Source organism: Neovison vison, chromosome 3, assembly GCF_020171115.1.
Source record: "Neovison vison isolate M4711 chromosome 3, ASM_NN_V1, whole genome shotgun sequence".
NCBI lineage: Eukaryota > Metazoa > Chordata > Mammalia > Carnivora > Mustelidae > Neogale > Neogale vison.
Window position 1 is genome coordinate 217,425,345 of NC_058093.1, and position 15,575 is coordinate 217,440,919.

General features: G+C 43.9%; 1 protein-coding gene across 6 annotated transcripts in view; it reads right to left on the reverse strand.

The window, feature by feature from the left end:
• SFI1 (SFI1 centrin binding protein) overlaps positions 1-15,575 on the reverse strand; it is a 105,478-nt gene that overhangs the window by 32,767 nt on the left and 57,136 nt on the right. For all 6 annotated transcript variants that reach the window (XM_044243859.1, XM_044243857.1, XM_044243858.1 and 3 more), the window contains 4 exons: positions 8,706-8,862; positions 6,538-6,699; positions 4,504-4,574; positions 2,963-3,055 (listed from right to left, as the gene is read on the reverse strand). In XM_044243859.1, coding sequence (XP_044099794.1) covers positions 2,963-3,055; positions 4,504-4,574; positions 6,538-6,699; positions 8,706-8,862 — 483 coding nt within the window. The remainder of the gene's footprint in view (positions 1-2,962; positions 3,056-4,503; positions 4,575-6,537; positions 6,700-8,705; positions 8,863-15,575) is intronic.

The window sequence follows — 15,575 nt, forward strand, 5'->3', positions numbered from 1 at the left end:
GCAAGACAGAAAAGAAATGGAAGTTTAATTATTAAGGAAAAAGTTGAAATGATCTCTCCTAACCTATTAGCAAATCCGTGCCCCGAGAGACTATCAGCTCCCACAGAGGAGGAATTATACCTCAATTTGGAGTAGCCGACATATAACAGGCTTACAAAATAATTGTGGCTAAGTTATACAGAGCTATTCTAGGCCAACATAAAAGGCAAAAAGATGAATTTCCCCGTCTACGGAAATCAGAATCAAGACGCTGAAGCTATTCCTCATCTGGGCCTCATAGAAGACAATGCCAGTTTCATTATTTTTAATTTTTTACTTTTTTTTTGGTAAAGATTTTATTTATTTATTTGACACACAGAGAGAGCACAAGTAGGCAGAGAGGCAGGCAGAGAGAGTGGGGAAGCAGACTCCCCGCTGAGCAGAGAGCCTGATGCGGGCTTGATCCCAGGACCCTGAGACCATGACCTGAACCGAAGGCAGAGGCTTTAACCCACTTAGTCACCCAGGCACCCCTTTTAAATTTTTTTTTTTTAAGATTTTATTTATTCATTTGACACTCAGCGAGAGAGATCACAAGTAGGCAGAGAGGCAGGCAGAGAGAGGAGGTGAAGCAGGCTCCAGAGAGCCCAACGCAGGTTGATCCCAGGACCCTGGGATCATGACCCGAGCCAAAGGCAGAGGCTTTAACCCACTGAGCCACTCAGGCACCCCGACAATGCCATTTTATTTTTATTTTTATTTTTAAAAGATGTTATTTATTCATTTGACAGAGAAAGACATACCAAGAGAGGGAACACAAGCAGGGGGAGTGGGAGAGGGAGAAGCAGGCCCCCCGAGGAGCAAGAAGCCTGATGTGGGGCTCGATTGCAGGACCCCGGGATCACAACCTGAGCCGAAGACAGACGCCCAACGACTGAGCCACCCAGGCACCCCAATGATGCCATTTTAAAAGTTAAAACTGATCTTATCACCTCTGACTGCTCCTGATGTAGTCTTGCCAAAAAAAGTGCTTAACTTCAATCTAACAAGCCCTTAGATCAAACTTCTAATTTATAGGAATGACATTTAAAAAAGGAAAAATCAAATGACATCAAATGGAAACAGATAAACTGAGAATATGGAATATTGTATAACACCAAATAGCTGGCCTTCCTTTTCCAAAAATCAGTGTCACTGAAAAAAAGAAGTATACATTACACTAAGTGGAATAAGCCAGGCATAAAAGGGCATGTAAATATGAGATCCCTAAAGTGGTCAGGTTCACAGAGTCAGAAAGAAGAAAGGTGGCTGCCAGCTGCTGGGGGGCAGGGGAGAGGAGGAGAATGGGAAGTTATTGTTTAATGGGGACAGAGTTACAGTTTTGCAAGATGAAACAGGTTCTGGAGATGGATGGTGGTGAGGATTGCACAATGTGCATGCACTTTGTGTCACCAAACTGTTCTCTTAACGATGGTTAAGATGATAAATTGTTATGTGTATTTTACCACAATTAAAGAATAAACATATTAAACAAAAGAAGTGGAGAGGGGACACTATTATTAAGAGCCTCATAAGACATACCAGATACAGTAAGTAATCAGCCCTTGGTTGAGTCCTGGTTTTTTTTTTTTTTTTAAAGATTTTATTTATTTATTTGACAGAGAGAAATCACAAGTAGATGGAGAGGCAGGCAGAGAGAGAGAGGGAAGCAGGCTCCCCACTGAGCAGAGAGCCCGATGCGGGACTCGATCCCAGGACCCTGAGATCATGACCTGAGCCGAAGGCAGCAGCTTAACCCACTGAGCCACCCAGGCGCCCCGGTTGAGTCCTGGTTTAAAACGGAACATTTTGGGGCGCCTGAGTGGCTCAGTGGGTTAAAGCCTCTGCCGTCAGCTCAGGTCATGATCCCAGGGTCCTGGGATCGAGCCCCGCGTTGGGCTCTCTGTTTAGCGGGGAGCCTGCTTCCCCCTCTCTCTCTGCCTGCTTGTGATCTCTGTCAAATAAATAAAATCTGGGCGCCTGGGTGCCTCAGTGGGTTAAGCCTCTGCCTTCGGCTCAGGTCATGATCTCAGGGTCCTGGGATCGAGTCCCGCATCGGGCTCTCTGCTCAGCGGGGAGCCTGCTTCCTCCTCTCTCTCTCTCTGCCTGCCTCTCTGCCTGCTTGTGATCTCTCTCTGTCAAATAAATAAATAAAAATCTTTAAAAAAATTAAAAAAATAAATAAAAATCTTTAAAACAAACAAATAAACAAACAAAAAAACTGGAACATTTCAGGGGCAACTGTGAAAATTTGGATATGGGCTGGGTATTGGATAAGATTAGGGAATTACTGTTCATTTTGTTAGGGATGGTAATGATACTGTGGTTATGAAGGAAAATGTGATTTTTGGACAATGCAGGCTGAGATGTTTAGGCATAATGTGTCACGATGTCTGTTACTTACTTTGAAATGATTCAGCAAAAAAAAAAAGGAGTAAATATTAACAACTGGCTAATATTTTAATTGAGATGGTAAGTATAAGGTGTTTATTCTACTATTCTTAAATTTTTCCATACGTTTGAACATTTTCATAATGAAAAACAACAAAACAAAACAAAAATCCTCCTACACCCCAAAACATGATCTATAAGTAGAGATAGAATGTTTGTTGCCCTCAGGTAAACCAACCACTGAAGACAAGAGACTTACAGTGCAAATACAACCAAAGCCGCCTGGAATGCAAAATTCAAAGTGTACTCCCCAGGTCAGGGTTGGAATCCACAGTCCCTGACCCCTGAGTCAACTATCAAATTTCTTAGCAAACAGATCAAAAAAACAGATTAAACTAGGAAAAACCAAGGGCTCCTCTATCAGCTGGTAGGGGTAGCCAGAGAAAATGGGCACTAAGGTTTTGGGGTATGAAAGGTTTGGGCAAATCTCGAGGCACAAAGGTTAAAAGAGAAGATCAGGGACAAGAGCTTCCTCCACACAGATGACCCTCACCATGATGTCATGCTGCTGGTGAGCAAGGTTCTTTCTTATTTGCTGGAGATGGGCATGCGTCACATTGTCTTTCAGGGCTCGAAAACAGAAGTGCTGTGAATAGAAGGAAGGACACAAGCAGTTACAAATCAGCAGCGCGTGTACCAGTAAAAGCAGCACCTGAGTACAGTAGGGAGAGGCCCGGGCACGGATATTCCCAGCTGCTCCCGGATCCCGGAGTGTTTCTCTGCTTTAGGATTCACCCGGGAGTCTGATACACAGTAGGCACTTAATAAGTAGCTGTTGAACTGCTCCCTGGATATCCACCAATACTTCCCTGGAACAAACACACCATCGCCTCTGACCAGGAGAGATCCCCGTGGCCCAGACAAGAACACGACAGACAAAGGTTAAAGACATCAACTCTGCCTCTCAGGAAAAGACTTAGATTATGATGGGGTTTTGTTTGTTTTCTTTTTAAAGCCATGTTGGCGGTGGGGTGGGGGTGTCTAGTGTGCACACTTATGCAATTCCAAATGTAGTTTTGCACGAGCAGAATAGAAGGAAGAGAAGGAAGTGGTGAGTAGGGGGTGTTGAGTGAGTAGAGGGGTTTGGGGCAGTGGCAAGACGTGTGGGACTGGCTCCAGCTCCATCTACACTGCCTCGCATGTGACCTAAGTAAAGCCTTTTATCCAATGCCCTGGGTTCCAGTCCTCTGAGACAGAAGTGAAGTGATCAGGGGTTTTCATATTGTGCTTTATAGAACCCAAGGCCCCTGAATGTGTCTGAAAACCTCCTCATGTGGTGAGGGTCGGGAAAAGCAGCAGTAGATGCTTCACCCACAGCATCTGCTTTGATCGGTTTTACAGATGAGGCTCCCAACATTAAAAAGGGAGTCCGCCCTGGGGGTCATGAGTTCGAGCTCCATGTTGTGGGCAGAGGTTACTTAAAAGAAAAAAAAAAAAATGAAGGGGGACCTGGCTGGCTCAGTCAGTAAAGCACGTGACCCTTGATCTGAGAGTTGTGAGTTCAAGTCCCATGTTGGGTGTAGAGATAAATTAAACATAAAATCTTCCAAATAAATAAATAAATAAATAAATAAAAAGGAGGCTGACCATGTGGATTAAAAAAAAAAATGCAGGACTAGATCATCTCCAAGATTCCCTTTTATTTCCAGAACCTTCTGATCTCATCCATGAACTTTTCTGATCCAAAATGAAAACAGGGACACTTAGAATAGAACAGGTTTCATGAGTAAAGCTAATCCCACAACTAGATACACCTGAACAGTCTGCTGTGTGCCTGGGTCCTCCAAACGTGAAGGCCTGAGCAAGGCTGCTAAGTATGGCTACTCTGTGTAGACAGGCTTTCTATTAAAAGGTTGCATCCTCCTTATCATATACTTTACATTTTATAGAGTGATTTCTCCCCCCAGTTTCTTGAACATGGTACCTCCACATCTTAGGACTTTGGCCGTTGTGCTGTTAAATATTAACCACTCAAATTTTGGCAGTTCGGCAAAGAAAAAAAAAAAGAGCCTCAGGAGGCTTCCACATACTTACCAGCAAGTTGTGCCTCCTGTGTTCTTCCGCCATCTTCCACTGGGCTGCTTCTTCAGCACACAGCAGCATGTCTGGCAGGGAGTGAAGGCCCCTCATCTCAAAAATGTCCCCACCCCCGCACACTGCAATCCTAGGGACCCAGCAGAAGGGTCTGGGCTGTGGGGGATAACAGGTGGGCTGCCGTCCACCTCTGTCTCCTCCTGATGACCCAGAGAAGAGGAAGCAAAGGGAAATTGAGTTGCTTATCGAACAGTTGGCCTTGCCTTTCTCCCCTCTGATGCCCATTTGATGACAGGCAAAAACAGTTAAGATAAATTGCCACAGATTACAGTAAACATTTCCAAACCATGCCATCTAAAGCATTCCTGTCTTCCTGCAGCCTCTGTTGGGTGCCACAACCTAGTCCAATGTTTCAGGTAAAAACCTTGGAGTTATTTTCAAACCTTCTCCTCCCACTCCTTCCATCTGGGCTGCCAAGTCCATCTGCTCCCCTCTGAGGTATCTCGGGCTCTTCTGTTCCCGCGCCCAATGCCCCGCATGACATCCGACTTGCCCCTCACACAGACTGGTGAGAGCCTTGTGTAACTGCTCCCCCTGAGCTGGCTTTGCCCCTGTAACCCAGTCCGTCCCCTCACATACAAACCTGCCACATCACTTCTCTTCTTACACACCTCCAGGGGTTCCCCAGTGCCATCAGGAGAAAGCCCAAGCTTCCAACCACCGTACGCAGGGCGCTACAAGCTGGCCCCAGCCCACCTCCACCCGTGCTGCCCTACCGCCATCTACACCCCTCGACTCACGACAGACCCCCCTCGCTCTCCCTGGGTCTTTTCCTCACCTCTACCTGTGTAAATGCCATTCCTTCCATCTGCAACACCCTCCCCAACTTCTCTGCTAGGTGACCTTCTCACCCTCTAGGACAAAGCTCGAATCTGCACAGTAGCTCCCACAGAATGTGATATGGACCTTTATGACAGCACTTTCTGTACCACATTGTAAAGCCCTGTTTTCATGTCTCTTTACCCCACAGACAACCAACTACTATTCACCTCTGAGCTTCCCTATATTCCAGAACTTAGGCAGGAGGCTAAAACAAAGTAAGAGTCTGCGGAACAGATAACGTGTGGATGGACATTGAGGGTGGTCCAAATCTGCATAGCTGGGCACCTAGTGTAGCACGTGTCTAGTACCAGAGGCCCAGGTCCAAAACTCCCAGCTCAGCCAATGATCACCCATGACTCTGACAATCATTTAAACCCCTGAATCTCTGTTTCTTTATCTGTAAAATGGGGATAGTGACATCTACTCCACTGGGTTATTTTGAGGATTATAGAGATAATGCAGAACGTCTGCATGTGGTAAAAGACAATGGAACCTATGGTCATAATGTTAGGGCTGAAAAAAAAAAAAGACCACCTAGAGGGTAGAGAAAAGTAACGAAATGACAATGTAAAATTAAAGACAGTGGAATTACCTCTCTGAAGGGGAGAAAAGGGAATGCAATCAGGGATGAGCAGATAGGGTACTAGCAATGTTCTAATTTTTAAGTTGGGTGGTAAGTATATGGGTGTTCATTTCATTACTATTCATTAAACTGTAATGTACGTTATACATACTGTTTTGTAAGTATACTTCCAGTTAAACAGAAACATTTTAAAAAGAAATCAACATGGGACGCCTGGGTGGCTCAGTTGGTTAAGCAGCTGCCTTCGGCTCAGGTCATGATCCCAGCGTCGAGTCCCGCATCGGGCTCCTTGCTCTGCGGGGAGCCTGCTTCTCCCTCTGACTCTGCCTTCCACTCTGTCTGCCTGTGCTCGCTCTCGCTCACTCTCTGACAAATAAATAAATAAAATCTTTAAAAAAAAAAAGAAAAGAAAAGAAATCAACAGACATCAGGACCACCTTCTATTGTTCAGTAATGGTTTCCTACATATCCCCAGCCCTTTGTCTTACAGGCTGCTGAGCTCCAGGGAGGCCCTGCTGTGGTGGTAGAGGAGGTTGGGGGGTGGGGGGAGGGACAGATGAAAAGGATACAGTGTTTCCAGTGAGTGAATGCCCGCCTCAGAGCCATCCTCCGGGCCAGCCCCTCCACCCTGGCTTGCTGGGCGTACAAGCTCTCCTTCCGCTCCCAGGCCCATTGCCAGTCACAGAAGCGTGTCTGGAGCACAGTGACCCGGTGGAATCGCTCAGCCATCTCTGCAACAAAGAAAATCACCACGTGCTGCCCCCTGCAAGGTTGAGAGGAGTTGGAAGCATCTTTCAGATAAGCTGTACCCTACTACCTGCGGACAGCAGGGATTCAAGGCTGTTCTTACAAAGCATCCTAAAATCAGAGTCTGTTTAGGCATGGGAGGGCTATTTGGAAGCCCTTAGTTATACCTTTTCTTTCCAAGAGAAGAGGTCTGTTATTTTAGGGAGGAGATGCTATAAAATCAGTTATAGCAAAGAGTTGAGGCTTCTAGTTAGCTACTGAGGAGCCGGAATGGCACCTGCTGCTTTCAAAGACTCAAATGACTCTTACTTTTGACTCTTACTCTTTGTCTCTGGGGTAGGACTTTGGGAAGTGAGGTCAATGACACAACTTGGTCATCATGCTGGCAAAGGTGTTTGCTAGCTTTCAGCCAGGCTGATCCTGGCTGCCAGGGTCCCCTGCTTTTAACACTAATTAGCCAATGGTCTGATGAACTAACTCAAGTCCAGGAAGTGGGAGGGAATTGGTCCTGGAATTCGATGCTGAAATGAGAGGCACATTGGTCTGCAGCTTATCACACTAAAGAGCTTAATGTCTTCAGCTTCTAGGCTTGGGCAATCAGAAAGTGGGTCTTTGGCCGTTATCGTCAGACAGACACATTCAAACTCTCCCAAGAGACAGTGCTGGCCTGGCAACCCAGGAGTTTTCTGCAGGGAGGCCGAGGTGAAAGCCAGCCAGCGTCTAGAACACTGCTTGACTCACTTCTGTGTGGGCTCCAGAAACCAAAGTACAAAAAGTACCAACAATTGTGACCTATGTATTATCACTTATGAACACTAACTGGGAAACTAAGCTATAAGAATAGTGTTAAAAAAAAAATCAGGGATGTTTTGATGGCTCAGTTGGTTAAACCTCTGCCTTGGGTTCGGGTCATGAACCCAGGGTCCTGGGATTAAGTTCCAGTGGGCTCCTTGGTCAGCAGGAAGTCTGCTTCTCCCTCTGCTGTGCTTGCTCTCACTGACAAATAAATGAAATCTTAAAAAAAAAAAAATCAACATCATAAACCACATGGATTTTAACACTGAAGAGACAGAGAAACAATCCAAATGTCGACAGAAGGATGGCTAGATAGTATATTAAGGTAGACCATTCCACAAAATGCAGACAAAAAAAAAAATCTATGAAGACTACTTAAAAATATAGGAAATATTGTTAGTTGTGGAGGAAAAAATCTAGATACAAAGTTTTAAGTATCATACTAATCATAATAATCACACTACTTATAGGAGGACTAAATCCTATTGAGAAAATATATGTAATAAATAAAATCTTTTAAAAAAGGAGGGGGGGTGCCTGGGTGGCTCAGTGGGTTAAGCCTCTGCCTTCGGCTCGGGTCGTGATCTCAGGGTCCTGGGATCAAGTCCCGCATCAGGCTCTCTGCTCAGCAGGGAGCCTGCTTCCCTCTCTCTCTCTCTGCCTGCCTCTCCATCTACTTGTGATTTCTCTCTGTCAAATAAATAAATAAAATCTTTAAAAAAAAAGGGGGGGGTGCCTGGGTGGCTCAGTCAGTTTCATGTCTGTTTTTGGCTCAGGTCATGATCTCAAGGTCCTGGGATGGAGCCCTGCATCAGGCTCTCAGCTCAGGGGGGAGGTGAGACTGCTTCCCCCCCACCTTCCCCCTGCCCCCCACCCTGTCCTTCTGCCTTTCCTCTGGCTCCTGCTCCCTGCTCCCTCCCTCCCCCTCTCTACCTCTCAAATAAATAAATAAGTAAATAAAATCTTAAAAACAAAACAAAAAGGAAAAAAATATGTGTGGAAGAGAAGGCCAGAAGGAAATAACTTAAATGTGAATTGAGGATGATGTATGTTTCTCCTTGATCTCTTCCCCCCACCCAAAATTTGTGGCATAATATGATTATATCTCTTCTAAATAAATTTGCAGCACTGGCAGTGCAAGAGTGGAAATTGTGACATGCCCCTCTGTCTCTAGAGCCTGGGACCTTCTGCTCACCTCTCTGCTGTCTCTTCTCTCTTCGGGCCCCCAAGTATTTGAGCCAGGCCTTCAGGGATTTACACTTTTGCCAGTGCTGATGGTGTTTCACTGCCAAGACCATTTTCCGTCTCTCCTTCTGGACCTGCAGGAGCTGTTCCCACCACCGTGACCAAGCCTGAAAACCAGAGAAAAGGAGACAATTAGAGAAGAGGCAGGAAAACAGATGGGAGGTATGGGTGAGGGAAAAGAGAAACAGAGACACACTGGAGAAGCTAAAACTGGAAACAAAGACGTGGCAATGTTCAAGGAGGATCGTGATCTATGGGAATTTGCAGTGAAGGGCTTTTTAAGAAGGGCATTTACTTCCAGAAGTAGAATGGATGAAAGAACAATGAATGAAAGAGCAACAAGGGGAAGAGGAATAATAAAATCAACTAGTAGACAAGAGGCAGGGACAATCTAAGGGGTGATATACTTAAATCTGACCTGGGACAGGGGAGGGTCTGCCTTTTCCTTCCAAGTGGGAGGAAGCCTACTGTCTCAAGCACATTTGTTTCTGCGAAGAGTTAGCTATGGAAGCTGAGGGCCTACAGAAGGATTCCCTCAAGACAATCTATAAATGTGCACCCTTAGCAAAGTCTTTGTGTGTGCTTGGCATTATGCATCCCCAGTCTGAAGTGGAAAGTCTCAGATGATGACCTCATTATCTTCTCTCCTTAAACCTGTAACACCTCTTCTCCTTTCCTTCCTCTCAGCTGAATACCATTCTTCCTATTTCACCAAGAAAATAAAAGTGATCAAAAGAGAATTTTCACAAGCTCCTTCACCATCTACCCACCCACCTGCCCACAGGCTCTGCCTTCTCTCTGGCTACTTTGAATAAAGTGTCTATGCTCTCTTCAATCAGAAGTCACTCCCAACTATGGACACATCCCATCGTCTCTGACCTTCTCAAGCTTATCACTGGCAAATTCCCCCTTCTGCATCATAGATTCTCACCCTCTACTAGGTTTTTCTAAAGCAGCATATGAATGTGCTACTATTTCTCCCATCCTCAAAAGCATATCTCTTCAGGGATATAACCTCTGATTGGACCCTAGACCTGCCCATAAAATAGCAATAATCTATGGTTAGAATATGACCTGTACTTTAGATATTATATCAATATTCAATGTCATGGATAAGATGATATTGTGATTATGTAGGAGAACGCCTTAATTTTAGGAGACAGAAGCTTAAGTGTTTAGAGTTAACATTTATGTCTGCAACTTTAAAGCCACTCAGGAAATGTGAGAAATGTATTGTTATACTTAGAGAAAGCAAATGTGGCAAGATGTTAGCAATGGGTTAAACTAGTGACTAAAGTATCTACCTTTTCCGTCATTTGGTATTTGTCAAAAATAAAAAGTTGGGTGGAAAAGATTAGGGTCACAGAAATACTTTCGGAAAAGAATAAATCAGATTTTTGAGCAAGCCACCACTAGACCACTTTGGCATCCAGCTAATTCTCAAGTTCTTTCCTTTCCAGACTCCTCAAAAGAGTGGTCTATTTTCTAATTTCTCTTCCCCCAGGCAGGCTCTCATGAACCCTCTCCCCTTCAGGCCTACTGAAACTATTCTTCCCAAGCCCATCAACGATCTCCACATTGTTCAATCCAAAGGTCAAATCCCACTCCTCACCCTCCCTGACCTGCCAGAAGCATGTGATGAGGCCAGTCATGCCTGTGGATTCTCCAGGCTCCCTGCCGTCTCACCTTTATTCCTCCCAGGCTGGGTCCTGCAACCCCTCTTCTAGCTATGCTTACTCCCTGTGTGCTTTCATGCAGTCTCATGACTTTAAATACCAACTGCAAGCTCAGGACTCCCGCATTTACAGTTCGGGTCTCGACCCATCCTCCATACTCCCCAAATATCCAACTGCTTCCTGTACAGTTCCTTGGGGGATATTCAAAAGGCCTGTCAGGCTGAAGATGTGGCACTCAGAATGGAGCTCATCTTTCCGGACAAAACTGCTTCTCCCTCCATCTTCCCCATTTTACTAAATGGCCATTCCACTGTTCCAGTTACTCAGGCCAGAAACTTGGGAGTCACCTTGGATTCTTTCTCCAAAACTTCAGGTCTTAACTATCTATTAGCAAGTCTTGTCAGCACTACCTTCAATGTACACCCAGAATCCAACACCATCTTGCTATCATCCTTGTGTAGAATCTCACTTGGGATTTTCTTTCTTTCTTTTTCTTTTTTTAAAAGATTTTATTTATTTACTTGACAGACAGATCACAAGTAGGCAGAGAGGCAGGCAGAGAGAAAGGGGAAAGTAGGCTCCCTGCTGAGCAGGGAGCCAGATGAGGGGCTTGATCCCTGGGATCATGACCTGAGCCGAAGGCAGAGGCTTTAACCCACTGAGCCACCTAGGCGCCCGCTTTTTCTCTTTTCTTCCTTTTTTTTTTTTTAAAAGATTATTTATTTATTTATTTGACAGACAGGGATCACAAGTAGGCAGAGAGGCAGGCAGAGAGAGAAGGGAAACAGGCTCCCTCCTGAGCAGAGAGCCTGATGCCGAGCTCGATCCCAGGACCCCAAGATCATGACCTGAGCCGAAGGCAGAGGCTTAACCCACTGAGCCACCCAGGTGCGCCTCACTTGGGATTTTCTAATAGGTTTTTGACTGTTCTTCCTGCTTTCATCCTTGATCTTCTATGGTCTATTCCTAACACAACAGCCAAAACCAGGAATGCAAGCCCCTCTTAGACCCCACAATTTAGCCATATGGCTCCTAACTACCACCGACCAGAGTCACAGAGCCCTTACTTATTGTTTAAAACAAAACAAAACAAAACAAAAAAACCTGTAAAAATGCCTTCGGGAATAACAGAAACTTGCCTTTTGAAAGGTCTGTGGGATGCTGTTCCACCTGAGATAACAGACACAATGTGCTGTGTTTGCATGAAAAAATAGTAATAGTGTGCAGGTTAGTGATAATCACAGGATGTGGAACTTTTGCCTTTATACTCTAGAGAGGATACTGCTAATGTCTTCTGCTAAGAATGTTTTACAGTTCTAGGCCCCTAAAGTGGAACAAGCGGGTCCTTGAAACAGAACAACCACCTCACTATAATCACAATGAAACCAGACAGGGACATGCCAGAAGGGAGAAGATGAACAAGAAGGGAAATGTTACAGCTGACCTAACCCTAATCAATCTGCACAACCCTGAGACCCTTACTCTGAATTTCACCCTTTAAAACCCCCACCCCTGCCTGTGAACCATAAGGGAGTCTGGGACTCTTGAGCATTAACTCCCTGTTCTCTTGGGTGGCACCACACCAGCAAATAGTCTATCTTTCTTCCCTGCAAAAGCCTGTGTCAGTTGTTACTGGCTTGTGGCGCACTGGACGCATGAACTCTTGTGTGGTTTGCTACAAAGCCACAGCAATCCTTTTTGGTTTGTTTTGGTTATGTCACTTCAATCTCTCCTTTTTATAGGACAATTTTCCTCCCTGCCCTTTTCCTCTTTCATGCCACCAATTTCTTTGAGAAACTAGGTCATTTATCCTATAAAATGTCCCACACTTCAGGTCCGGCCAATTGTCTCAAGGTGTCTTTGCCTCGTTCCCCTGATTCCTGTATTTCCTGGAAACTGACAGAAAGATTCATGTTAGGCTTGTTGGAATCATGTTCAAATTTCTAGGCAAAAACACTTCTCACATGGTGCTGGGGACTGCCCATTACCTCGCCATCATGAGGCACATCACAGCTGGCTGCCACAGTTTTAACAATGTCAAGACGATCCGTGGCTTCAGATGTCAACCTGATCCCTCCATTTTATTTCCCCACTGTCCTCCCACTCTGTGGTTGCTGCTTAGATCCATTTTCTCATTAGGGGTAGCAAAACGGCAATTTTCTCATTCCAGTACTCCTGTAGCTACTCACTAGAATTCTATAAAGAAGTCTACTCTCATTAACCCTCAGGTTTTGAAAGATAAAGTTTATATAGGAAAGGCAGGATAAATGCTTGATTTTTGCCTTCACTAATTTTCAAACCGAGTTAATGCTCTAACAATCCCAATATGTGCCAGTGAGTTCCTTCCTCTCCCCTCATTATACATGCATGAATTTTTATATATTTGATGTGCTTTCAATTCACTGCAGTCATTATTCTTCTGGATGTCCCAACTGATTTATCATTAGGAATGTCCTTTAGGACTAGGAAAGTCCTTTGGCTCCTGAGTCCTTCTGACACAAGCCCATTAACCTTTGTTCATTTCCTCACACTCCAGCAAAGTGTATCCTAGGCCTATGACGTGGGTGATATGCATATCTTGCTGCAGACCAGGAATCAGCCATTTCTCCAAAAAGCCTCTGTTCCTTTTAGCCACAAAATAACAGCCCACGACTTGGGCACTGGGAATACTAAATGCCATATATTCTTTGCTGCTCACTCCTAACTTTTCCATAAATAAAATGAGAAATACATTTCTTAAGTTTAAAAAACATCTTGGGACGCCTGGGTGGCTCAGTTGGTTGGACGACTGCCTTCGGCTCGGGTCGTGATCCCAGAGTCCCGGGATTGAGTCCCGCATCAGGCTCCCAGCTCCATGGGGAGTCTGCTTCGCTCTCTGACCTTCTCCTCGCTCATGCTCTCTCTCACTGTCTCTCTCTCAAATAAATAAATAAAATCTTTAAAAAAAAAAATCTTAAGTTCCTACCAATATTTACATTTCCAATCTCAGATTATAGGGCTTTTATTTCCTTTCTTTTATATTTGTAATCTTTTCCTTGACACTGAAAATCATTATTCCTAATGACACTGCCGTAAGTTACTTGTTTTAACTCACAATGTAGCTATAATAGTTTCAACATGACAATTCTAAACTTGCCACTAACAATAAGACTACTGAATGTAGGTTTCAGATTTCCTAATTCTTTGTGTCCTTAGAATGCATTCCACCAGGGATGAAGAGCCAAAATATTGCATTTTAAAGTTACCTGAAGTAATTATTTTCTCTGTGTAGTCATGGCTACGAGCTTAGGTTTGTTTCAGTGTGTTTTAAAATTCTGGGGATTGATTTCTCGCCTTTTTGACTTGCTTGTGTGTATTTTTAAAATTATACAAAATGTTTATATGGTTTCAAAGTTAAAACTGTATAACAAAGTAAATTCACAAAAATATTTTGTTCCCTCCATCCCACTATGGGTAACCAAATTTTGTTAGTTTTGGATTTATTTTTCCCATTACTTCTTTAAAATAGAAGTGCACACACACAAACACACCCACACACATAAACATATACCTCCTTTCCTCCCCAAAGGCAGCACACAATGAACCAGAGGGATCCCATTAAGAAGGAGGTGTGATCGTATCACCCTTACTCAAAGCCAGCAGCTTCTCACCTCCACTGGAACGAGAACGTAAAGCCTTTATGGGCGCAGGGGTCTCCTGTGTTGTTACCTCATGACCTAATCCTTCTTCTTCTCTCTCTCATGCTCGTCAACATGTCACAAGATTATCAAGTTTGTGGACGGGATGACTCACAGTATCATAAACATGACAATTTTCCCCGATCTAATGTAAAAAGTTGGTGCATTATAATAAAAATCCTAGTAGGCTTTGATGTGGAACTTGAAAGTTGATCCCAAAATTAATGAGAAAGAGTAAAGAAGAATAGCCAAAAGAATTTGAAAAAGAACAAAAATAAAAAAGATCATCCTTTTCCATATACAAAAACTTAAGAAATAAGGGTGCCCAGCTGGCTCAGTCAGAGGAGCATGGGACTCTTGATCGTGAGTTTCAGCCCCATGTTGGGTATGGAGATTGCTTAAATAAATACCTGCTTCATTAAATCACAACTAAAACAGTGTGGTTGTGGAATGGAATGGAGAGCCCAAAACAGACCCATGAAGAAATGAGATCCTGGCTCTATAATGAAGGTAGATTAATAACCAGTATAAAAAAGATAAAGGATGGATGAATCAGCAAACAGTGCTACAGCAATTAATTACCCATATGGAAGATGACCAACTGAGACCTTTTTCACACAATTTGTAAAATTAAACCCAAGATATATTAAAGACCAAACTGATTCAAGAATAAATTAGGCTAGATTGAGATTAATAATAGATTGAGATTAATAATATCTGCATGAAAAAAAAAAAGGGTACCATAAGCAAAGCAAAAAAACAAGCTGCAGACTGGAAGAAAGCTCCTGTAAAGTACAGAACACTCAAAAGATGAGTAAGCAGAGTCTACAACAATGTCCACAAATCAGTGTTCAAAAAGAAAAAGCCAAATAACCCAACAGAAAAATGATGGAGGAATGTAAACCAGCCCTTCTGTAACTCGAATGCAAACAAGCATCCGTAAAGATGCCCCTCACTGGGAATCAGTGAGATACAAGTTAAAGCAACAATGAAGTTACCACTCCACAAACATCCCACTGCTGAGGAGGACCAAGTCTGACCATGCAAAGTGCTGAGGAGACTGAAAGAAAGGGGAACTGAAACATAACCACGTAAACTGTCACTGGAAAGCACTGGACAATCTGTAGTAAGGATGGAGAGATGAATAACCAATGACCCAACCATGTCACTTCTAGGAACCAGACTGGAGAATCTCTCAGATTCTTGCACAAGGATCTATGTTTAAAAATGCTCTCCACAGCAGCGTTTGTAATTGCAAAAATGCAGAAGTAATCCATAGTTCATCATTAGTAGTGGTACCACTACTGAACGAGATCAACTGCGCCTACCCATACAACGGGATAGCACACACGGTTAATAGGTATCTACGTCCCTACAAGGGTAAGCCTCACAAACACACTGCTGCTTCTAAAAAGGAAACTCCAGAGGAAATGTACGGAATGACATCATTCATAGATCTCCTAAAGA